The 25,926-nt window shown below is 40.3% G+C and overlaps 1 protein-coding gene across 1 annotated transcript; it reads left to right on the top strand.

The window, feature by feature from the left end:
- Positions 1-5,698: 5,698 nt before the first annotated feature.
- Positions 5,699-6,646, top strand: LOC147712735 (olfactory receptor class A-like protein 1). The gene has a single exon (XM_086919699.1). It carries the CDS (start codon positions 5,699-5,701, stop codon positions 6,644-6,646), a length of 948 nt encoding a protein of 315 aa, XP_086775825.1.
- Positions 6,647-25,926: the final 19,280 nt, after the last annotated feature.

The raw sequence follows: 25,926 nt of genomic DNA, 5'->3' as shown, positions 1-25,926 counted from the left end.
GTCTTTGTGGCTCATCCTCAATTTTCATCTAAATTCAATCAGAAGAAAGCCACCTGGCTGAGACATCTACTAGTTATTGCGCAAATGCTCATGGGTGCCATTAAATATTTTATGAACTCTGATTACTTTAATAGTTAGCACCCCACCAATGGTGTAAGTATATGATGTCACCCCTCACTATTTTACTGGTGCGTTCTAAGTTGGGGAATTAAGTCCCCTTGAATACTGAGGGTCCTTGGGTCCAACTAGCCCACCAGGTACCTCCAGTAGGTGCCACATAGTGATGTCATCAGTGATGTCATTAACCATGGCATGAATTATGTATTATGGGAAGTCATCAGCAGTGCATTGCGTGGGCGCAAGTTATAGTTAGCTAAATTAACAATAATGGCTACATTTGTCTGGTTTTGTACAAGTGAAATGTTCCACCAACTTTAACGTCCCTGAAACCTGTGTTTTTTTCTGTGAATTTCTAAGGTTTTTTAAATGCTAATTTCTAACTATAACTTCCGTGAAACCTATGTTTTTTCGGTAAATAGATATGTATATATATACCTCTTCACAGGAAGAAAAACGGGCCGCACACTCAAAATGGATTTTCCTCTTTTTTTTATTTTTTAACTTTCATTAAATAAGGGGCTGAAAGCGTGTCTGATCGACGCGCTTCGATGTTACTCAACACCTTGCTCACGATCAACTGTCCTCTTGATTCAACTTCCTTAAAATGTTCAAAATTTGATTACATCACTTCCTGTTTTTTTGTGGGCATTTGCATTATGGTTAATGTAGTTGCCGCTATTTCTATTTTTGCAATCATGGAAAGTTCCTTTTTCATTTAGCTTGCCTTGTGTTGTTTTCCATTTCCACATGAGAACAAGTGCCACAGTTCAATAGTCCTTGTATTTATATATGGTACATATCATTCATTTTGTTTCATTTTTTTCTCTTTTTCTTTTTTCGGTTTTTAATTTCAACATATTGAATTGACTTATCCATTTATTCCCCTCCAGTGGGGCTAATCATTTTCATTTTCATTTGAAATTTAATGAACTGATGTATCTTTGTTGCTATTCATTTATTCTTGTACATGTTTATTGTTAAAGTTCCTCATTGGGGATCATAGTCACATCGCAACTTGTGGCTTTTTTTTAAATATACATTTTTTTTTATATGTCTATTATGTATGTTTTTTACTATTTACAGATGAATATACATTTCTTCCGACTGATTCAGACCATGTGGATATAATGATCTTAAATTTAAGATGTAGCGCAATTCTTTTTGACGCAGCAATTTTTCCCGATCTCCCTCGCAAACTCTTTTAGGGATTGTCTCTATTCAGTAGAATTTTAGCTGCTTCGAGTCTCCCTGATGGAATAGTTCCATGTGCTTTGATATTGTATTGGCCCGATCTTTATGAATTGTTGCTCTTACGTGCTCCAATATCCTCTTTTTCAATTCACAAGTAGTACTTTCCACATACAGTTGCGGGCATGGGCCTTCTACTATGTATACTGTGTAAGATGTTTTGCACGTAATTAGTTAGCGTATTTCCCATATGGCTGAGATACCCGCCACCCCCTCTCAACACAATCCCCAAATGAGGGAAACCGGAAACAGTTCTTGAAGTTTTTGGAAGTGGGAGGGAGTGACCCTCCCGGCCGTATTTATTAAAACAAAAAATTAAAACGGTTAAACATTAATGTACAATTTCATACCACATTGCGATGTTTGGCTAACTTTAACAGATTCTCTAATACAGAGGTTCTCCTAGCCGATCTAACATCCTACAAAACATTTACTTGAAATATTGAAATTGTACATCCTAACGTTTAAGGGCCAACGGCAAGGTCGTAACCGGTGTCAAGATCCCTAACCAGACATACCCCCCCCACTTGGGAGGGGCGACCGCACTGAGGCGTACTCACGTGCAACTACTACAATTTCCCTTGTCTTGACGGGGGCACTTATCAACTCGACGCCATTTAAAGGTCGTTCGAACTCGTGTGAGGTATCTAGAAGGTATCGTAGACCTCCCCCCAACCCCACACAACTTACCGCATCTGCCGTCGCAGATGTCCCTGGCCCCGGGAAATTCCCCAGGAGGGGGCTGTACCCCCTCCTACACAGGAAGGGGCCTTGACCGCCTTTCCTCTCCTTTCGGCGACCCATCCTTAGAAGGGACCGCCTCCCCGTTGAGGGGCCAAAGGCCACCTCCCCCGAGCGCTCCCATCCGTGTTGGGTGACGCCCACTCATAGGGATCTTCCAATTAGTGCTCACCGATCATGACCTTACCGCCTACCGCCTGACTGAAATAAATACGACAAAATGCTACTTAAATGAAACTACATTGGCCACTATGACCGAAACAACCTGTACTAAAATGGACCTTAAATCCGAAATTCTTTAATCACACAACCTGAAAATAACACCAATCTTTATTACACACTAAATATTAACATAACACCAACACAACCTGAAAACGAAATAGAATAACTGATCAACTTTATTAAAACAAACTAGCTGTCCTCAGGGGCTGGTGGGTGGGTCAAAATTGGCTCTTCGTTCCGTCTCGAGCTCACGTGCAGCGAGGAGGTGCAGCTTCAGAGCACAGGAACAAGAGGATGTCTTCTGGTCTTGCGTCTCCTTTTATCCATCTTCAGGGCGGGCGTAAACCCGCCCCTGCCTGCCCCGAGGGCGTGGCCGGCGGCATCAGTGTCTAGGCCAGCCCACTCAAGGGCGGGAAAAAACGCGCCCCGGCTACGCCGCTTCGGGCATACCAGCCGAGACACGCCTCCCGCCCAAAAAATGGCTTCCCGGGGGGATCGAGGCACTCTGCCATACGTTCGGGGGGACCGAGTGGTCGCCCCTTTCCATACTTTCTTGTTCGCCAATTTTATTTCTTTTGTAGGCTTTGCTATTTGGCACATTTTACATGAGTAGCACTTGACAAAACCCTTTGTTTTTAGCCAGGTTTCTTCTTTCGTTTTGCCTTGGAAATGACTATGAATCATATGGTCCTTCAAGTTCTTTGCTCTTCTGTAAGTTACTACAGGGTGATTTCCCACTATTTCCTTTACAGTGGCATCCAGTTGGAGAATTTTCCAATTCTTCCTCAGAATTTTCTCTATTTGTCTGCTTTCTTGAGCAAAGTCAGTGATCATCCGTATTTTTTCTGTTGTCTTTATGTCAGATGGGATTTTCGCTGCTAGGCACTCCCCTTGTGTTCTGGAGTTTGCTCTCTCCCAGCATTTTGATACCACATTTGATTTGTAGCGTCTTCTCTTGAAACGCTCCACTGTTTTCCCACTTTGTTTTCTCCACTCATCTTCTTCACTACAGATCCTACGGATCCTTAAAAATTCTCCATATGGAATACTGGAGATTAGGGAGTTCTGGTGGAAGCTAGTTGCTTCAAGGGTGGCATTTGTGGCTGCTGACTTTCTGTGTAGCGTTGTATGGATTTGGTTCGCCTTAATATAGATCTCTGTATCCAGGAATACCACTCTTTCTTTACTCATTGCATATGTGAATTTTAGATCCTTTGTGCAATTGTTGGTGATTTCGAAGTATTCCTGGAACTCTGCTACCGTGCCATTCCAAATTATCAGTAAATCATCAATGAATCTTTTCCAACTGACGATTTTGTTGACAAACTGATCGTGTGTTGAATTCCACGCTTTCTCCTGCTCCCACCATCCCATAGTGAGACACGCATAGCTAGGACTGAAGGCAAATTCCATTGCGGCCCCGCTTTTTTGTCGAAATAATTCTTCCCCAAAGGTTAATACATTTTCACTCAAACAGAATGATATAATTTTCAACAACATTTTGTTATGATCACTGTATTTGACATTTCTGTCTTGAAGGAAGTCATTGCAAGCATGTTCTCCAATTTCATTTCCAATGTTTGTATAAAGGGCAATAACATCCATCGTTATTAAATAATACGATGCTTGCCAAGGTGTGTCTTCAAGCGCCCTTAATAAATCACTTGTATCTTGTATGTAGGAACTCAATTTTGTTACATATCGTCTTAGAAAATAATCTGTGTAATCAGCCATTGGTTCCAATAGGGATCTGCCTGGAGGTTTTTTCTGATCTTTATGTAACTTCGGTAAGAAGTACTGAGTTGCCATGATTGGACGTGTGACGGTTAGAAATGTATGTTCTCCCTCGTCGATCAAACCCTTTACTGACCATTCTGCCAGATTTTCATCAATCATTCTCTTGATTTCATTTGTGGGGTTTTGTTTCAATTTTTCATAGTATTGGGTGTCTCTTAACTGTCGATGTGCCTCTGTCACATACGCTGTGCGTTTCCAAATAACGATGTTTCCCCCCTTGTCAGCAATTTTTATTTCTTCTGATTGTCCATTGATAGATTCTTTAACGCTTCTCGTTCTTCCTTTGAAAGATTGTCGATGTATTTGGGGCATTTTAACTTATAGAGGTCCTGGATCACAGCCCCTTGGAAAAGGTCAATTTTATTCCCTGGGCCTAATTGCGGATAACATTTTGATTTTGGTTTTTTTTCCACTTAGACCTGCACCAGATTGTTTGCATGCATCTTGGGGAGAGATTTCTTCCGCTCCAGTTGTGTCAATATTCCTTAGAGTTAAGAACCCACTTGAGTCTTTCACTTGAAGACCACCCGATGTTTCAACTCTTGTTTCTTTGTATTTTTATTTTAATGTTGATTCTTTAAACGCTTTTGCGAGTTTTATTTTTCTGATGTACAGATATAAGTCAATTTGTAATTGTGCCAAATCCATTCGACTTTTGGGGCAAAAGTTAATTACTCTTTTCAGTAGTGCTGTCTCCATGGTGCTTATAGGTCGTTTTGATAGATTCACCACCTCTAAGTCATCATTTATGATTTCCTCCTCTGGCGCATGCTCCTCGTTTCGGTGCCTACTTTCTCCACTCCACCGCTTGCTCCTTTTTCCTCTTCTCTGATTTTTCTTTCCTGCCATTGCCTTCCTCTTCCACGTTGTTGTTGGAATTGTTGCGTGGGACGGTTCTGCTCCCACTGACGTTGTTGGAGCATGAGGCGCATGTCACATACTGATATAGTACATAGGTTTATAAGTTGGTCTAAACGTTATTCATCCTGTAATTCAATTATAGACTTTACATCTTAACTATTACATTTATCGGTTGTCCCTACCTTAGAATTGATTGTGTTAGGAATCGATAACATATCTGTTGATCTAGCCTCATCTTATAAAGCAATGTTTGTAGACATAATAATTGCATATGGTTTGTTTGCTACTTCATGGCTGGATGCTAATCCCTCCTCCCATGACTTTTTTCAATTGTGAGCTTGATATATTGTATGCTTAAATTCAGAAGATTCACTTTATCAGTGTATGGATCTTGCTCATAATTGGGAGTCCCCAAAAGCAATCAGCAGGAATATCATTAGTTGTTTTAGAATGCAAAGAAGGAGAATGTTTGTATAATAGCATTTATTGTAAACTTTGAATCATGTACCAGTGGCTTTTAGTCTTTTTATTTTAAAAAGAATATGTATGAATTTGAACTTTACATTTTCTAAGAACAAAATAAAAAGAACCATAATATTTAACGACATGAATGCACCAACTTCTTCCTAAAATATACTAATTATTTTATTATATTTTGCCAGGTTTTATATTCCCAGATGTACTTGTCATAATATTTCTTCTTGCAAATATGGAATTCTACAACATTGTTCAAGGGACATTATACTTTATTGTGACATTCACTGGCACTGTGGGTAACATCCTCATCCTGCTTTTTATTTCCCTTGCTGCCTACCAGGAAGGTAAGCACACAACCTCAGAGGTCATTTTCTCCCACCTGGCTGCGGCAAATGTTATTGTGTACCTAACCCGCACACTCCCAGATGTGCTCTTCAGGTTTGGACTTAAAAACTTCTTTGACGACGCCAGCTGCAAGATCACAGCCTTGGCCTTCGGGACATGTAGAGGAATGTCCATAGGTTTGACTTGTCTACTGAGCTGCTTCCAGTGTGCCATTCTTAGTGGAACCAAAAGAAATGTAAGTGAGAAGCAAAAGATTCATAGATGTGTTAACCCAGTCACGGCGATCCTATATGTAATAAATATTGCAGTCAATATAGATTCAACCATTTTTGCAACCAACCCCTACAACTTAACAGACATGAAGTATGTATTCAATCCTGGTTACTGCATTATAGTTTACCCAGGAAAGCTGGCCTTTGAAGCCAAAGGATATGCCACAGTGACCATGGATGTTTTCCTTGTGATTGTGATGGCACTAGCCAGCTGCCAAATCTTGCTGATCCTTTATAAGCACAGGAAGAAAATGCAAGGTGTTAGAAGCTCTAGCCAAAGTCAGACAGGTGCTGAGTCTCAAGCGGCACAGAGTGTAGTGCTACTGGTCTTCTGCTACACCATTTTCTTTGGAATTGACAATGCACTCAGGCTGTACCAAACTGCGTCCAATGAGATCCTCACTATGCTGTCAGATATCCGTGTTTTATTCACCATGTGTTATGGCTCTGCATTTCCTATTATTCTCCTCTTTTGCAACAACAAAATTAAAAACATAGCAGTGTACTTGTTGTTTGAAAAAACCAAAACAGCTAAAGCTACAGTTTTTTATGTTTCCCCATAAAAACATTAATCTATTTAATTTGTATAGATGTTTCAAATATCTTGCTTATTTAGGTTGGGGCTGCATTTTCTTTACTGTCTTAAGATCTTAACGCTAGAGGGTGAGATCAGAGGAGAACATAAAGGATATTGGATAAATGGACTACACCTTTAAAGATATCAAGTAAACATTGACCTCTACACTTTTTAATATTAAATCTTCATATTGAAATTCCTGGCAATTCTGCCAAGCCCACAATCATACAGAAGTTCAAAAGTGTCTGTCTTGGCAAAAATGGTGGGACTGTGTTCATTCATTAACTACTTTCCAAATCAATACTTTGTGGCCTTTTATTACAAGATTAAAGTTTGAGACAGTTGTCATGAATCACTTTTCTATACATATTTGACTTTATTTATTATTTCCTTCATTAAAAGAGTCAATAATTTGTTGTTTCCGAACGACGCCGCATTTCTGCATCTAAGCATCTCATGCATTGAGTAAATTAGTACTCAAATTATACACACCTTTCTCCAAATGCATTCTCCCTTTTCCTTGTGCAGAAAGGAAAATTGTGGCATTTTATTCAATATTCAGAAGTATGGGGTGGTCTCTTGCAGGCGCCAAGTTTCTAGAGAAGGGTCAATTGCTATTATCCAACTTTAAAATAAGAAATCTTCCATGACAATGAATATCACCAAGCTATCTTCTTTGGATACCACAGTGACCCCAAGGTCAAAGAGGCTTGTCTGTCGGGGAAACAAGCTGCAGCATTATTCCAGTTTTGAAAAGTACACACTGTTAGATCTAACAGCCTTGGCGTGGTCCTACCTCAAACCTTTGTCTTCTTCCTTCCCATTTTGCTTGAATTTGTTTTTGTTGGCTTTAGAACTCTGTGGACTTTACCACCGCTAACCAGTGCTAAAATGCTTGTGCTCACTCCTTTAAACATGGTAAACATGGCTTACAACCAATTAGCACATCTAATTTACTTGACGGTCCCTATTAAAGTGGTACTACATATACACAGGGCCCTTAAATTAAATGCTACTAGTGGGCCTGCATTACTTACCGTACCCCATCACTTAAATCACCCTTTAAAATTATTATCAAGCCTACCTGTGTTTTGTTTTAAACTGCAATTTTGACATGGCAAAATAAACCTTTGCCAGTACTAAGCCTTCTGTTTGAATACATATAAGGTAGCCCTAGCGTAGGCCAAAACATCCCTTAGGGCAGAGCACAATGTATGTAAAACAATGGACATGTACTTTTAAGCTTTACATGTCCTGGTAGAAAACTCTTACATTTGTTTTTCACAACTGCAATGCCTACCTCACCATAAGATTGCATTGGGTTACCCTATTACATTTATTAGGTGATAACATTTGATTGGGAGCAGATAGGAATGTCATATTTACACTCAAATGAATTGTAATTTCAACCCCTCTTTAATGGTAAAGTTGTATTTTAAGTTACAATTATAAAAATTAAGCATGGGCTGAAAATTTGTACAGCTCGCGGAATTTGCGGATTTCTGGCAATTTGGCGGTCCGCGAATCACGCGAAATTGCCCAGAAATACGCAATTCGCTACTTGGCAAATTTGTTTTGCTTGGTCGCGCTTCAAAAATACAATCTGGCGCGCAAGGCATTGACTTACCGTAATTCTGAGTTCGCTGAGTTGTTTTCCTCCCGGTTTGCATGCGCTGCGCCATTTTGGATCTGGCTGCATGATCGCGCGAGACTTTTTGAGTGCAAGTACGTCATGGAGTCCCGCCATCTTGCACTGCGAGACTTTCAGAACGCGAATTCATCATAAGGGCCCGCGATCACACATCGCAAGAGTAAACAATTGCGAATACGTACATGCGACGCGCAGCTGACATCCGGGGGGAGATCTGACAGCTCGCTTTCTGCACAAGAAATCTATCGCTGGCAGCATAAAACTTCTGAAAATGATGATTTGGATCAGAATACCTCCTCAGATTGACATTTGGCTGCACTTTTTTGTGCAAGGAGTCGATTTTTGGGGGGTCGGAGGAAGGAAGTTCCCCAGAGTCTCCAACTTCCTGTTCCTTTCCAGCAGGCTCCTCCCAGTACTTTGTCCATGTCCTGGTCACTTTTCATTTGGATCTGAAGCTGGAAGGTTTACTCTTTGTGGCTGCTGCTGGATATTTGTATTTGAGGACTTTTTGTTTGGATCACTTTTGGATTTGAGATTTTACAAGTAAGTTGGTGTTGTTTGTTTGGGGCATTGCAGATGCTGCAACTACAATTTATAAACTTTTTCACAACTTTAAAAAAAATATATTGTGGGTAACCACAGTATCCAGTAGGCCCAGGGTTAGTCATGGGTGCATGATACAACTGTTTCTGTGAGTTTTGCTGAACTTATCATTTACGGCATGGATGGCATGGAATTGAATAGCTCACTGTTTTTTTAATTTTGGGGTATGTGTTAAAGCCACACTAGCCAGTAGGCCCAGGGGTAGTCAGTGGTGCATGGACCAAGTCTTTCTGTGGGGTCTCAGAATTTAAACATCATTTAGGTCATTGATGGCATTGGATTGAGGTTTTTTTTGTGTGTGTGTAGTTTGATTTTTTGGGTGTTGTTGGGGCCTGGTCCAGGGCCTGATCATGTGGGTGGGGGCCATTTTGATGCCTGTTCCAGGGCCTGGCCATGTGGGTGGGGGTCTAGGGGCCATGTTGAAGCCAGGCAGTTTGCTTTGTGCCATAGACCTGCACCCAGTCAGCCTTGCTTTCATCCATTCATCCATTATGCCCAGGAGTACTAAGCATGGGCGGAAAATCCGTTTCGCTCGCGGATTTTGCGGATTTTCGGTAAATTCGCAATCCGCGAGATCCGCGAATCTCCCGCAAAATCCGCAAATCCGCGAGCAGCGGATTTTATGGCTTGCTCGCACTGTTCGCGTGAGTTTGCGGCTTGCCAGTACAACTTCGCACCCCGTGAGTAAGTGCTAAATTGCAGAAATACGATCTTAGCAAAACTGAAACTACTTACCAGGTTCAAAAGTTCAGGCTCATCATTAGTAGCCATTTCCTGTAGTGCTTCCTGAGGGGCCCCTCCAGAGTTCAGTTGCCAGTTGCAACTATTATGTGACCCTGCTCTGAACCTCAGAATAGTTACACATATGCCACAAAGGTCCTGAATTACAGCTAAGGGAGACAAGCAGGAGCCAGGCTGGAAGTTAAAATCCATTAATCAGCCCCTAATTCATTATTGTCAGTTGGGGCAGGGCAGGTGTTGTAACTAATTTTGCAACAATGAAAGCACTTAGCAAGTGCAAAAGATCACTAATCAGGAAGCACTAAGGAAGCAGGTGCCAGCTAAAGAAATATTCTGTGACACATTAATCAGCCCCAAATTAATTCAGGTCACTTGAGGCAGGGAAGGTGTGCTTTGCTTTGCCGAAAATAATGTACACTGGACAACCAGAGGGTGTGGTGATGAAACAGAGGGTGGCATGGGTGGGCCAGAGGGTGGCATGAGTAGTCAGAGAGTGGCAGTGGTGACAGAGAGTAGCAGTGATGAAGAAGAGTGTCCCAAACAGGCTGGACACGTAGAAACAACAAGTTCGCAAAACTTGCGACCCGACAGGTAAGTTCGCAAATTGCCAAATTGTAAAAACCCTCGCGAACTGGCAGAAACACGCGCGAACACAAAAAAAAAAAAAATTGCGGGAATTCGCGGATTTTGCAGATTGCGAGTTCGCAAATCCGCAAAATTCGCGAACGCGAGATTCGCAAAATTCGCCCATGCTTAAGGAGTACTCAGTGGTGCATGGACCAAGTCTTTCTGTGGGGTCGCTTGAATTTAAACATCATTTAGGGAAATGATGGCATTGGATTGGGGTGATTTTTGTGTGTATTTTGATTTTTTTGGGTGCATGAAACAACTCTCTCTGTGTGGTCTCTCGTCTATTAATTTAAACATCCATTTTTTGCAATTTTTATTTTGGTTCTTTCTGTTTTTGGGTGTGCTGTGTTAATAATAATAAATGCCTAGTTGCAATCGTATTGTTTGAAGCACAACATATGCAACGGTTATTAAACTGATGTTCCTATGGCTTCTTTGCTTTTAGGTTCACAAAGACTGATAACCAGGAATCATCCTCATCATCATCACTTGTTGTAGTGGCAGGAAGAAGTCCTGCTGCGGTGTGTGCACAACGTCATGTGACGTCACGTGTGGCCATAGACAACTCTGCAACTAGTGTAACTGCGTCCTGCTGTTCTAGATGGGCCCAAAGAAAGGTGGCTGTAGCTCCTCTACCAAGAAAGTTGCCAGTGCCACTGCCAGTAAGAAGGAGCAGAAGAAGCAAGTGGCGCCACTTACCAAGGAGACTGGTGTGCCGACCGACACTTTTTTGGGGGGGAAAAAACTACGCCTGCAGCAGCAGTGTCCGCCGGGGACCAATCTGGGAGCAGCACCTCCACTTCATTGGTCTCAGTGCCACCACGCCAAGTTAGGCCCAAGCCCATGAGTTCCGCAGAGACAGCCACTTTAATTGCTCTTTAACCATCGACCATCGACCAGTGAGTAAGTAAGTAAGTAAGTAATCGTTTATTTGTACATGATTATTTAAAATCTTTACAAAATTATAAAAACATCAGTAAATACGTGTAAAATATTTGTTTGTACTTAATCTTATCAAATTAAAAAATTGGTTAAGATCAGTTCGTGGTTATCCTCAGAACCTTATAGTGTTCATCAAACGCTCTTAAGTCTTTTTCCTGTTAAATCAAAGAACTTTACAACCTGGCAGTTCAATTTGGTGTTGTTTAGGTTGAAGCACAGTTTAACAGCCTGCCTGCAAGTCCGAACGCCATGTAGTTTGAAGGATGGTCGTAATAAGTTATACCTCAAGTCCTTTAGTTTGGGACAAATGCAAATTGCATGGATGATGTCCTCCTTGCCGATTTTGCACAGGCGACACTGCTGTGGGGAGTTATTTCTCTACCAGGGTGGCAGGTGTGGGAGTATAGGGATTACTCTGAGGCGTAATTTTAGAAACTTTTTTATTTTCATACCAATATTGAGGTATGCTTGTGATTGTATCCTTCCATAATCACCCAGCGTTATCCAGCCATACACTCTGTTTGCTAGTTCCTTCTTGTCTTCAATTGCTGAGATGATACGTGCTGATTTTTTTTCGACTTTTTTGAAGGACAAGAGATCTATTGAGGTTTCCCAGACGTCGGTCAAGCCTAAAACTTGCAGTGATTCAAGTAAGTAATCTCTGGCCGAAGATTTACGGTGCCTAAGTAGCTCTTCCCATACGTTAGAACTTAAAGAGCCAGTCTCTGCAGTGCAAATCTTATGCCAGCTGGCTACATACGCACACCGCCTTTCTATTGTTTGTTTAAGGATGCTGAATTCTAGCTGGATCTGGGCAGGAGAGACATATTTTGGGAGGTTAAAAATAGCCCTGTATGAGTTGGCTATGACTATGTCCAGTAATGCGGCATCCTTCCCATGAAGCGATTCACTCCCGTATGTAAGGGTTGGCTGTAGTTTTGCAAGCACGATTTGGAGGAGAGGTTTAAGTGTGAGATCGGGAAGTTTGGCCTTTAATGATTTTATAGGCAAGTAGGTCATAGTCGCCTTCCCTCGTAAGGAGTCAAGTTGTGCCTTAGACGTATTTTTTTAATCCAAAATTACTCCCAGGTACTTGTAAGTGGTTACCAGATCCAGCTTTTCTCTGTTCAGGTGCCAGCAAACTCTCCTTTTTTCCCTATAATTCATAGCCATGACCTTTGACTTATTGAAGTTTATTTGGAGAGCATTCTTTACTGAAAAGGTATAAGCTACATTCAAGAGATGCTGAAGGCCCGTTGGCGTCCAACTTATCAGAACAAAGTCGTCCGCGTCTTACAGGTTGGAGAGGTTGATTGTCCCTCGTTTGGGTGCATGATTAGTGCATTTGTCAAGTTCCCCAGGTAGATCGGCTAGGAAGAGGTTGAATAAGATAGGTGCTAATACACAGCCCTTTATACAGCATGGGTGGAATGCCATTAGGCCCCGGGGCTCCAGTGGGCCTCCCCCTTGGTATTTGCCGTTTGATGTCCGCTGGCACAGTTGTCTTTCACCCGGGCTCGACAGACTTCGAGGAGCTTGCTTCCGGCTCTGATTTGTCAAGTTTAGATGGGGTCATAGCCCCATACTCATGCATTTCTTGGGTCCTTGTGGCCATATAGCAGTTAGCTTTTTCTTCTATTTTAGACCTCGTGACTTCTGTGCAGGGTTTATTTGTTACCTCGTCCTCTGTAGTATCCTCATTATTAAAATGCTTCAATAGGTATTTTGTCCATACCTCCTCTGATATGTGGGAGTTTTGGCCTAGATGTTCAGGATTCTTTATTCTTTTGACCCTTTGCCAGAACTTAGAGCTATTTTTCTGCTTCCCTTCATAAATAAGTTTTACCCATAGGTCTTCGTTTCTTAGCTTCTGTTTTTCCCATTTCATCCGTTTTAGCTGTTTTTTTGCTTTCTGTAGAACAATTTGCAGGCTATGGTTTGTCTGGTCCTTTCGCATCTGTCTCAATGTTTGATCCAAATGGGGAACTTACAGATCCAATCCTCATAAAAAGGGGAGTACGCCAGGGATGCGTACTGGCTCCCACCCTTTTCTCCCTTTACGTTAACGATATTGCAGCCTATATGGAGAATTGTGATAATGACTCGCCTTGATTGGGGGGTGAACGAGTGGCGTCCCTCCTCTTCGCGGACGATACGATCCTCATTTCACAAACACCTCGGGGCCTCCAGACCTTACTAGACAGGTTCCAGCAATATTGCACTTTAAAAGGGTTAGAAATTAACATAAAAAAAACAAAATACATGGCACTAAACCCGCACAAAAGTTTAAAAAGAAATCTAATGTTAAACGGCCAAAAACTTGATTACGAACATAGCTTTACCTATTTGGGGGTTTTACTAGATTCGTCAATGGGATGGAGTCCACAGCTAGAAAAATCAAAATTGGTGTTTAAACAAAATTGTCTTCCAATATTACAAAGACACAATAAATGTCTGAACAAGGCAGTTACCCCAGCAATAGAGATTTTTAGGTACAAGGTTCAATCAGCCGCCTTGTATGGGGCAGAACTATGGGGTCCAGTATGTAGGAAGACCTTTGAAATACAGGAGAATAAGTTTATCAGGGGACTATTAAAAGTACCTAACAACACTCCACTGACACCTTTATTTCTAGATCTAAATATTAAACATACTGACCACCATGTAATGCTGAGACCATTATTACTATGGGTCAGACTATGGACAACCCCCGAACTGAGTGATTATAAAAATGGCCTGAAAGAAGTTTTGGACCTAGATAGTGGCAGCAAAATCTTTTGGTTCAAACACGTAAGAGCTTGGTTAACCAAACTAGGATTAACCAATTTCTGGAGTGAGCCGGAGTCTCTAAGTACGGCTTCTAAGAAAATCGTTAAATTGTCTTTTTGGTCCTATGTGAGCCATGAGTCTGTGTACATAAGAACTCATGGGCCTCTAACCGAAAAAATTTTAATGGCCAAAAATGTGGCTTACTTTGAACCATTTCTCAATGAGATCCAGCCACCATTGGCCAAAACATTGTACTTAAAATATAGATAGGGAACTCTGAGGACAAAGGCCACTGAGGAAAGCTGGGGGAAGACAAACAGCGACTACTGCACCTTGTGTACAAATAACCAAAGGGAGGACGTTCTACATATATTGTTTTTTTGTCCTAGCTATGGCAATGCAAGAAAAAAATGGATAGTGCCTCTGTGTTACAACATTGGTTCTATCTCCCATAAGGAAGCTGGCAGAATCTTAAGTACGGACACCAGCCAAGTAATTGTGTTCAGAATCAGTAAATTTTTATTGGCTGTAAACTTTATCAGACTGAAAGTGTCTCTCCTCTTCTAAATTGCATATCCTATGGATTTGCTTAAACCACGAATTATGTTTTTTTTTTCTCTTTTTGTTAGGCTGTGTGAATTTAAACCTTTTCTTGCCTCGGCTGTTATAATTTCCATTTAATGAATTTTTAATCTGAATTTTAAACTTTTATATATATTTATTTAATTTCTGTGATAAATCCCAACTATAAATAGTGTGTCCTAATATGATGAAATGTAGCATTGATAATAGTGTGCCCTAATATGATGCAATGTAGTATCGATTATTTGATTTCTGATGTTATACTTTGTATTTTTATGCATATCTTTTATGTTGCAAAAGCAACGAAATAAAGATTGATTGAATTGAATTGAATTGATTTATTAACTGTTTTTGTGTTTTCATTTCTGGGGTTAGTTGATTTTCACTTGAAATTCCCTTCTCTTGACGTAAGTTATTTGGCAAAAATTTTATCAGTTTCTCACAAATGGTTTGAATGAAGTTTTGCCAGACTTCCGACAGCTTAGTTGAGGATCTGGCAATTTGGGTGAAAAGAGTTTTCGCTATAGAGCTTATGGAATCGATATTATCGGCCTTACACCGTAGCTGCCTTAGATTTGACGTCACTTCTGTGTCAAGGCCTGTATGTGGTGCGGTTTCCAGTTGCGAGTTGACTCTTTTTTATTTTAGATATTTTTTATTATTGCAAGATCAGAAAATAGGAAAAAGTACATTGAATCATATAATAATACAGTAACATAATATTAGCTTGTGTTAAATTTTGCAATATAAAAAGATCAACAGAGAAAATAGGGAAACAAGAGAAAAAATTGCGGAGTACATTTTAGCAAGTTATAGATAGTGCCCAACAAATAGTAGATAGTCACAAGTAAAAAAATTCCAACTTTTATGGTTCAAAAAAATGTTTCCAAATCTTTTCTTTTTTTTTAAAGGCTTTTGGGCCTCTATGTAAGTTCCATAATTCTTATTTCATTAACCAAAGCACACCATTCTGAAACATTAGGGGGATCCTTAGATATCCATGTTCTAGCTATAACTAGTCTTGCATATGCAAAGAGTATAGTTATGAGATCTTTATTAAGACAGTTAGTTTCTTGTAGATCTAATAAAACTAAATGTGCAGAGAGTACCGGAGTTGTTATCTGTTTGTGTTTTAGGACTTCCATTATTTCGTTCCAATATATGGATAGTTCTGGACAAGAAAACAGCATATGTTCTATTCCAGCTGCACGTGTGTCACATTTTGGACATTTAGTTTTATCTGTTATTGAATTCCCCTGTGTCCAAGTAGATATTCTTTGTGGGGTATAATAAAGTTGTGTAATTGTTCTGTAGAGTTGTAATCTAAGATTGGAGGAATGTACTATGTTATTTAAATGGGATAGTGCCGTTGCAATCTGTGTAGGATTAATATCCATGTTAAGTCTACCAGACCATTTTATTGCAATTTTGATCGTGTCATCGCCCTTGCCCTTAGCTAAGTGTTGATAACCCAATCTTATTAATGATTTTGTTTTATCGGAGTATAAACACTCCAGTAAGTCCGATTGGGTTACTTCCGTTATTTTCATTTTGCAGAAAAGGAAGTCTCTTATTTGTCTGTATTTAAAGTACATATCGTTTGTTAGACCATTTGTTGATTTCAGTCTTTCAAAGTCTAAAATACCATTTGATCCATAGAGGTCTCCCAGTGTGTTAATTCCATGTCTAATCCATCGGCTTCCTGTCCCATCAGAGAAAATACCAGGAAGACCTGGATTGTTCCAAAGTCTAAGTTCAGCATTAAAGAATGAACTTTTGTCAATGGACAAGATTTGGTCCCAGATTTTTTTGATGGGCTTAGCCGTCTTAAAATTTGACACGTTTAAAATAATACGGGTCGTGTGCGCGAAGTAAGAATTGTTTACTATCAGGCCCTAGCATGTAGTGATGAAAAAATAGTGGATTTTTGTTCTTCATTAATCTCCTTATTCTGCGAAAAAAGGTTGCTAGAAAGTACAGATTAAAATCAGGAAAATTGAGACCACCTTTTGATGTTGGCAATTCCAGAAACTTGATAGCCCTTCGTGCTTTTTTGTACCCCCATAAAAAGCTACTACATATGCCATGTAGTTTTTTAAAGAAAATTTTATTCGGTTGAAGTGGTATTTATTTTTATTTTTATTTATTTATTTTTAGCTGTTTTATAACGCGCTCCGTTACTACCAGAGTGTCCTGGTAGCCCTAAATAAGTAAAGTAATTTAGATAATATCTTCATTTTTATCAAATTAAGTCGTCCTATTAAACTAAGTGGTATCTTGTGCCATTTTTTAAGACTTAGAACAGTTTCTTTTAGAAAAGCTTTGTAATTCATGTTTAGTATGTTTTCCACATTAGCAGCTAATTTAATTCCTAAATATATAGCATTTTGGCATATATCATATATAGGTTCTTCTGGGGTATAATTAGCAATGATTTGTTTTTTACTCACATTGAGTTTGTACCCAGATACATTCCCAAATTTTGTCGCTTCACTAATAATCTCAGGCATTGCTTTGTTTATGTCTGTTGTATAGATTGCGATATCATCAGCAAAAGCTGTTAATTTGAGGGTTTTTTCGCCGTGGTTAACCGGAATGATGTTAGCTTGTCCGTTTAGTGCATTTAGAAAGGGTTCAAGAGAAAGAGCAAAAAATAATGGGGAAAGGGGGCAACCTTGCCTTGTTCCTCTTCCTATCTTGAAATTAGCTGAGTCTTTACCCCCATAACTAATCTTATCCAGTGGTTCATTGTATAGTGAACTAGCCCAATCCAGATATGGTCCGGATATTCCCATTTTCTTTAGAACTTCCCAACTTCCCACAAGTATTCCCACCCCACTCGGTCAAATGCCTTTTCCGCATCTAACATGATCATACCGAGTGGGGTGTGAATAGTCTCAGCCACATCAAAAGCTGTGATTGCCATATTTACGTGGGCGGTGGTGTCTCTACCCGTTACAAAACCGTGTTGTTGTGAATTAACCATATCAGGCATAATAGGAGCAAGGCGATTGGCTAAAATCTTAGAGAAGATTTTAACGTCTGAGTTAAGCAAAGAGATTGGGCGGTATGAACCACACTCTTTTTCAGGTTTGCCTTTTTTGAGGAAAACAATTATTTTGGCAATTTTCCAAGATGGTGGTGCTTGCTTAGATGAAAGAATTGAGTTTATCACATTTTCCAACAGTGGTAATAGTTCTTGGGCACAAGTTTTATATATTTCCAAAGGCAAACAGTCCTCACCTACTGCCTTTCCTAGCGGTAGAGCGTCAATTGCTCGTTTTATTTCAAATAATGTTATTTTTGAGTTTAATTGTTGAAGAGCTTCTATATTTAGAACCCTTTGTGTTGACAAATATTTATTGAGGTATTGTGTTATTATACTTTTGGGGGGTATATTATCTGGAGTGTATAAGTTTTGGTAATAATTAACAAATTGATTTAGTATTTGGTCTGCTTGTTCATAAATGCCTTGATCTAACCCTATTATTGCCTTAATTTTAGTTTTGGCTTTTTTATCCGCAGTCTTATATGCAAGTACTTTGCCTATACGATCGCCACCTTCATACTGGGCAAGTTTATATTTATGTATTTTTGCACTATATCTTTCTCTTAAAGTTTTTTTTATACCAGACTGTAATTCGACTAACTTTATTCTAATCCCATCAATATCAGTTTTTGAGTGTCGCGTAGCGTCGGCAAGTTGTTGTTCAGTTTGTAATATGTTAGAGGTAATTCTCTTGCTAGCACGGCGATTCTCGGCGTTTGTCATCAATATATATCGTTGAGCAAACCCCCTGATGCTACATTTACAGGTATCCCATACAGTATTTATACTAGCAGTATTGATATTAAGTAATATGAACTCTTGTATATGTTTTTTCAATAGTGTTATAAACCTAGCATCAGCCAATAAGTATCTTGGGAATGTAAAGTTTCGTGTTTCTTTCTTTTGATCTCTTATTACAAATTCAAGTAGCAGAGGGTTGTGATCTGAGGTGATTTTTGGGCATATTTCAATTTCACAGTTATCTGCTATCTGGTCTGATGCCCATATCATGTCTATTCTAGAGCAAGATCTATGGGGCGCAGAGTAGTAAGTATAGCCTGCTATCTGAGGGTATTTAGAGTGCCATAAATCTTTCAGATTGTTTAATCTAGCTAGTTCTATTATTGCTGATCTAACTTTGTGCATTCTGTTAGGGTTACTTTGCCCTGTGGAATCTATTTTATAATTAATGACACAGTTAAAATCCCCCGCAATTATACTTTCTCCCTCCCATTCTAATAGCTCTATACTTAGTTCTTCAAATACTTTGGAGTCATCGATATTGGGTCCATATATCACACATAGTACAAATTTTTTGTTATCGCCTTGTATCTGTGCAATTGCCCACCTACCCCGAGTATCTGAAGCTGTTTTAATTGTTTCAAATCGAGTTCCTCTTTGTTTTAAAATGGCTACCCCTCTAATAGTCGCATTCAAAGTAGAGCATACAACCAATTGGTACCCCATCTGGGACAGCAATTTTCTATCCTGATACTTAATGTGAGTTTCTGAAAGTAGCACAAAGTCTGGATTGTACATTTTAATCTCTTCTTGTACTAAATTCCTTTTTATTTTACTATTTAGACCATCTACATTCCAACTTAATAGTCTTAGTTTAAGCATTTTTGATAAATTATAATCTCTCCCGTGTAATTAGTTTCCCTCTGTTGATACCTTTTTTTTAACCAAATATTTTCTAGTGTTCTTTAAAACAGATTCATTTCTTGCAATAAACTTTTTCCGCATTTTTCCCCCGCCTTTTCCCACCCCCTCCCTTGTCAGAACCCCCCCCCCACCCTCGCACCCTCACGTCCCTTAGGGGGGAGCACCCCTCTATCTCCTGCTGCCGCTGTGTAGGCAGCATAGTGAAGGAGCTTGCATGAAAAACTGCCCCAACCGCTTCATAAGTATGTCTATATTTGGCCACACAAAAAAAAAAATAATATATATATAAGCAAACACCAAAAAGAGAGAAAAGAGAAAGGTGAATGAGTGATATGGAAAAGTAAAATAGGCCAAGGGTTATTTAAGTGTTATAGCAGCAAAGTAGCCGGACAAAAGAGATAGTGCCATTATTAATGAATTTTAGGTTCTAGTTCCATTATCCTCTTTTTCTTTTTCCAAAGTAATTTTTTCTAGAGCTTGTTCTGCCTCTTCAAGTTCAGTAAAAAAAAACGCTTGGCCATTACGTATAACTTTGAGACGTGCAGGTTCTTGGAGAAATGCCATGCACCCTATGTTTTTGAAAGAGTCAATCATTTTCTGAAGTTCCCATCGTCTATCCATTGTACCTTTACTTAGATCTGACTTCACGAAAAAGGTTAAGTTATCAATTGTTACAGGGTTATTGGGTTTGGCTTTGAGTGAGACAGCTTGCCTCAATAGAAAGTTTCCAAAGTATATCAGAAATGGTCTAGGAAATTTACTATTTTTGTTTTTCTGAAACAAAGGCAGTCTATGTACTCTCTGTAGTTTGGAATCCCAGTCCCAGTCAGATAAATCACTAAAGGCTCTTTGAAATAATTTCACTACAAAAGATCTCGGGTCGGCCCCATCCATTCCTTCTGGAATTCCAAATAGTCTAAGATTTTGTCTCCGAGCGTGATTTTCCAAATCCTCTACTTTAGCTTCCAGTTTAGAGACCCTTGATGTATTCTGTTTTGCTGTTGATTCTGTTCTACTGGCACCTTCTTCCACTTCTACTATACGTTGTTTTATGTCCTCTATTTCTTTTGTAACCCCACCAAGACCTTGACAGATTTCTCTCATGCAAACTTGTAGCTGACTATTGTCTTCTCTTAGCTGTAAATATTGCTGTTGACTCTCCATTCTATGTGCCAGAAGAGTTTGCATAATTGATTCCATAGATATAGTATTTGATGAAGTTTTTCAGAGATCTTGTAATGGTATTGTGTCTTGTGCTTGTGTTTGACCCTGCAATGCAGTTGGATTAAGAAGATCCATATGAGGTTTTTTTGCCTGCAATTTATTAACGTCCAATGGATAAGTATTCATGTCTGTTTCCTCAGTTACATCAGTTACATTGTTTACCGTATCAGGCTGTCCCACTGAGTTATCCACTGACAATGTTTTAATTGGTTTTAAACTTGATATTATATAATCCGGGTCCTCCCTAGTCGTATTAGAGTTGGATATTATATCTTGAGGGTTAATGTCCACAAATTCATCAAACTCCATATTATCAGTAGAGGTAGAAGTAATTGTCGAGGAAGCACCTTCGCTGTTCTCATTATTTATGTTAGCGCTAATTTCACCTGGGGGAGTTGTTGATTCTTGGTTCGCAAATGTTGATTTCTTTATGGATTCCGTTATGCGTACTTTATTGCTCCCCTGAGAGTTGTGCTCATCTTCGGGCTTGTACCAGAAAGTCTTAGAGCCATATTCTTTACTCCACCCTTTGCTTCAATCCATCTTCTCAATGGACTATCAGCAATTAAACGACTTTTATTATTTCCAGCTGGCTCTCTAGTTAGTGATTTGAGAGTTATATTTTTTTGTTTATTTTTAGCCTTCATTTTGGTTTTCCTTGAACCAGTTGTTTTGCTAGAGTTAGTTTTAGGGGTGCCGTCTATTTCGTCCTCGTCTGTTATTTCCTCATACTCCAGGTTGGAGTCATCATCTGCTAGCTCGATAGTTTCTTGAATTGGACCAGCTCCTGTTTTTTTTCTCTCCATTTTATATTTATTCGTTTGTAAGTTGGGATTAGTGTTTAGTTCCACTATGTCCTCTCCCTTTTTAGGCATTATATCTTGCGTCTTTTTTGGGCTAGCGTTTTTCGCAAAGGTCCCTTCTTCACATGTCGTCTCCATACCAGTTTGGATTTCGTTTGTTGTGACATCTCCAGTATTTGATTGGCTTTCTAGAGAGAGTACTACTTTATTTACTCTAGAAAATTTATCAGATCCCTTGTTTCTACTCCTGTTTTCCACTTTCTCAGCTATAGTGGTAGTGGTGACCATCAGAGCAACATTTGCGCTATTAACTGAGTTTTTGTTTTTATCTGCCAGCTCTTCTACCTCCATCTCTACTTCTATCTCAGACTCATACTCTTTACGTTCTTTTTGTCCCTTTAGGGTAGTTCCACCATTCTTGTCCTGCACAGGCATTGTTTCTAATTCCATGTTTACTTCTCGGTCTAGCGTGTCTAGCGTGTCAGAGTTTTTTTGTTTGTCGTTTATTTTTTTACCAATATTGCTAACACATGTGGTTGACTTAAGCTTCGCTGATTGCTCTACTAATGGTGTATTGGGGCCGCCTGGCGCCGCTGCTGCCGCCATCATACCTGTAATTCCTTGTTTCACCGTTTTACAAACTTTCCGGCTTCTTGCAGAACGCGTCTGCCTTGATGACATCTGCTCCGTGAGCTCCAAACTATTCGGCGCCTGTAGCACAGAGCGCGGCGTTAGGCATGCACACAGCTGCAGGGGAAACAAAAAAGATCCAAGACCCGCCCCACTAAGCAGCCTCATCGGCGTGCGAGTGAAGCAGGCTCTAGCGAGTGTCCAGGAGTGGAGAAAAACCCTGCTTTGGCGAAGCACAATCAGGAACATTGGATCTTTGCCGTGCGGTGGAAAAGCCCCACTTAACAAGCGAGCAAAGTTACACCGGTGAGTTTCAATAATGGTGCCGCTATTCCCAGTGCGCCTTCTCTCTTCTCCCTTCACCGGCTATCGTAGTCAGCCAATTCAGGTGTGTCTCAGCAAAAACGTATCCAAGTCGCGGCGGCGGAGCAGCTCCATGTAGCAACCTTCACCTGGCGGCTTCAGCCCGCCATCTTGACTCCTCCCCCCGCGAGTTGACTCTTATTGTGGCCTCTTGAGGCAGGTAGTCGCTGAAGTCACTTGTCCCTATTCTGAAAGTTGTTATCCAGCAAAACATGTTTAACGATATGAACATGTAATCAAGGTGGGAGGATTGTTTGTTGGAAAGGAAGGTATCAACTGGTGGATCGTCTGCGACAGAGCAACCATTCAGGGCCCTTAGGTTAAGTTGTTCCAGGTATCGAAGTAAGTTTTTTGAGTACTTCGTTGATTTGTTATTTATTGTCGAGCCTTTTGTTGGCATGCCCCACGCCACATTCAATTCTTGCTGATGAGGAACATGTTACAGTCCCTTTTCTTCCATTATTTTTTCCAGGGCTTTCGCCAAATCTTTGGCTGCTTTTTGTTTCTGTTTAGGATGAATGTATGTATTGATTATTATTACTTCTTGGGGCTGCTTCTTTAGCCAAAGTGAAATCTTTACCGCCTGTATAGCACTTGGGGGAGATATGTGAAAATCTATTGCCTTAATTTCACCTATTGTTGGTATTGAAGCAAAGAACATCAGACCTCCTGATCTTCGTCCGAAGGTGGAGTTTTGTTTGCCGGGATACAACAAGAAGTGCACCCTAGCCGCTCAAATGCCTTTTCTTCCCAAGTTTCTTGGAGCAGTAGAAGGTCAAATGTATTTAGATATTGTAGGAACTCGGGATCATTGCTTTTACTGGCTAAGCCATTGATGTTCCAGGAGCAAATACTGATTTCCCTGGTCTTATCTGAGGGATTAACAAATTCTTTCCCTTTTTGTCAATTTGCGACAGTCGTTGTTTTGAGTGTACGTTGGATTGACTTCCAATTGTGGAGGGTGTTTGGCGAAGGATGGCTACTGTGTCTTTGATTTTGTCCAGATGGAAGTCTTTTTGTATTTTGGGAGTACATCCTTGAGGAATTACTCCTAGCTCCCTTTAGTACTGAGTTGGTGCTTTTTTGTACTGAAGGTCTGATGAGAGGTAAAAAAGGTGTCGGATAGCGAGGTCGCTTTTCAAGTCTCAACTCTATCCCCCATTTTCGGAACTTTGCTTCTTCTTCCATGATTTTATTGGCTATCTCAGAGGATTTCCAGGTTGCTTTTGTTGTATCTGGGCGATGCGACTCGGTGTTTGGCTGAAACTCTATTTGCATAAGGTCAGTGGAACTGATGTTTACTAGGCTTGTAACCGAGTGCAAAAGTCTTAATATATTTCCCCTGTTCAGTATGTCATCCCTACCCCGGGATGTGTATTCAGGAATGAAGATGATTGATGTTGGACTATTCAGATGCTGGGGTATTGTTGGATTAGCTATTGATCCCACATGGTCATGTTGAATGGACTGAGGGGAACAAGTTAGGCGTGCTATGTCTGAATAATTTGGTTGCTCACTTTGATAGTTGTCTGTCCTCAGTTCCCTTGTCTTAATTTTTGATTTTCGTTTTGGTTGCTGAGGTGACTCCGCGTTGATGGCCGTAGCGTTATCCTCACTTTCTGTTGTTGAAACATCTTCAAATGGTATTAAGTCAGTATTGTGAGTATTATGTGCTGATTGAGTTGGTTTGAATCAAGGAAATTTCTGTTTGGGTTCTCTCGGTACAGGTTTCTGAGTGGCACTGGTTGTCAGTTTTGCACAACATACTGGGGACGATGAGGGAGTACTATCTGGGACCTTGTGCAGGAGTGGTGATTGTTCATTGTCTTTTGGTTTCCGACCACGGATCACTGCTGGAAAAGGAGAGTTCGATTGTGCTTCTATGTTTTGTCTTGCATCCGTTAACAGACTTTCTACGGGTCCTGTTCGAGGCCTGGAAGTTTGTTGGAGTTGGTTCAACTGTAGTCGCAGTAATGATCATAGGCTCAATTTCCAATGATCCAGAGGATGATGTTTGAACCGAGGGTAAGATTATAACCAAGCTCTGCTCAGCCGGATGCCCGGTCACTAGGCCTGTTTGTACCATTGAGAGTTCTGGAGGTAGATCCGAAGTTTGTGGGATCGAGATTTGTGAAACTGTTGATTTTAGGTCGCTTATCAGGTCCCCTAACATAGATGGTAAAGATGATAATTTGTCTAAGATTGGATCACAGGGTAGTGATTGTGGTGGAGTTATTTGAGCCACAGAGGCGGCGTCTTGGCCCCTCCTTATGAGACCGTTTAGTTCTGAGATTTTCCAGTCAATTCCTGAAATAGAATCGGCCATTGTCTGCAAGACAGAAAGCTACAAATCCATTTTTTGAGATTGGAATTCTAGGGCTGTGGCCGAATGTTGCAGAGTGTTTAAAATTGTTACCCATATGGATTCAGGGACTGGTTTTCCAGGATTGTTGCTAATATCCAGTCTCAGAGATACGTTGATGAATGAATTGCCTTTGGATGGTTTAAGATTATAAGTAGCAACTAGTTCTTCCCACTCCTGTGCTGCTATGGAAGACATGTCATTGTTTATGGAGTTGTTTATGGATTGGGACTCGTTATACGGTAGTAAAATACGGCGTTGGGGTGACGTTTGCACTGCTAGCCTGTTATTTGACACCATTTTTTCACAGGTGCTGTTGGAGTTTGTTTGAGGTATCTTAGTTTGAGTCGAAGGAGTATTAGGCGATTGAAGGAGTTGCATTCCACTTCCCTGCTCTTCAGTTACTGTTGGCAGTTCTGTTTGTATGTCTCGGGTTTCCTTCATTAAATCTGGCGAGCTACTAAGTAGTTGAGGAGAAAGTAGATCTTCTCTTTCCTCCTCGTTGTGAATCTAAACCTTAATTTCCACTAACAGGTCTTGATTTCCAAAATGCGGTAAGCTAGATTTTCTAAGATGAGTCTCAACCTGACTGGCAGAGTGTAGGTGGGTTACTGCCTCTATGGGCTCAGCTTTCTTTGATGGGCTCAAGGCTTTGGTGATAGTTTTACTGATAGACACCGTTTCCGGAATGTTGTGATTGGTAGCTTCTTGGTCTACTAAGTGGGTGAGTGCTGCCACTCCTCTTATTTCAGGCAATGTTAATGTTGATGTTGCAGCAGCTGCCTCAATGCTGGATAAGTTGAGGGCCCCGGCTAACCGGGGTGAACCTACTAGGTTGCTATTAGTGCGACTGCACTGCAATCAGGTTCGCTTGATAGAAGTGGTGTGTGGAGACCTTTGATGTTCCCTGTCTTGGAAAAAATAGCTGTCCCAGGGTCTTTTAGAAAAGAAAACTTTGTATATATCTTCGGTTGATGGGAACATATATTTTTCTTCGCTGGCATTCCTTCAATGGTTATAAGGTTGTTTGAGTCCATTGGTGACGACTTTAATACTGGGGGTGATGAGGTTTATGTGGGTCTCTGTGGCTGCTGAAGGACTATAATTAGACAAGGTGATGCGGCGGAGTCCTTGATATGGACGTTTTTATTTGGGGTTTGAGTTGAGGTTAGGTTTTGAGTTGTTGCTGACATCGAAGTTTCCATAGCTCCCAGAGTTGGACCTTCTTTGTTTTTATTATGGGCGTTTTGAT

This window comes from Lissotriton vulgaris, chromosome 5, assembly GCF_964263255.1.
Source record: "Lissotriton vulgaris chromosome 5, aLisVul1.2, whole genome shotgun sequence".
Classification (NCBI taxonomy): domain Eukaryota; kingdom Metazoa; phylum Chordata; class Amphibia; order Caudata; family Salamandridae; genus Lissotriton; species Lissotriton vulgaris.
The sequence above is the reverse complement of the archived record's forward strand: the minus strand, read 5'-3'. Positions and strand labels throughout refer to the sequence as shown.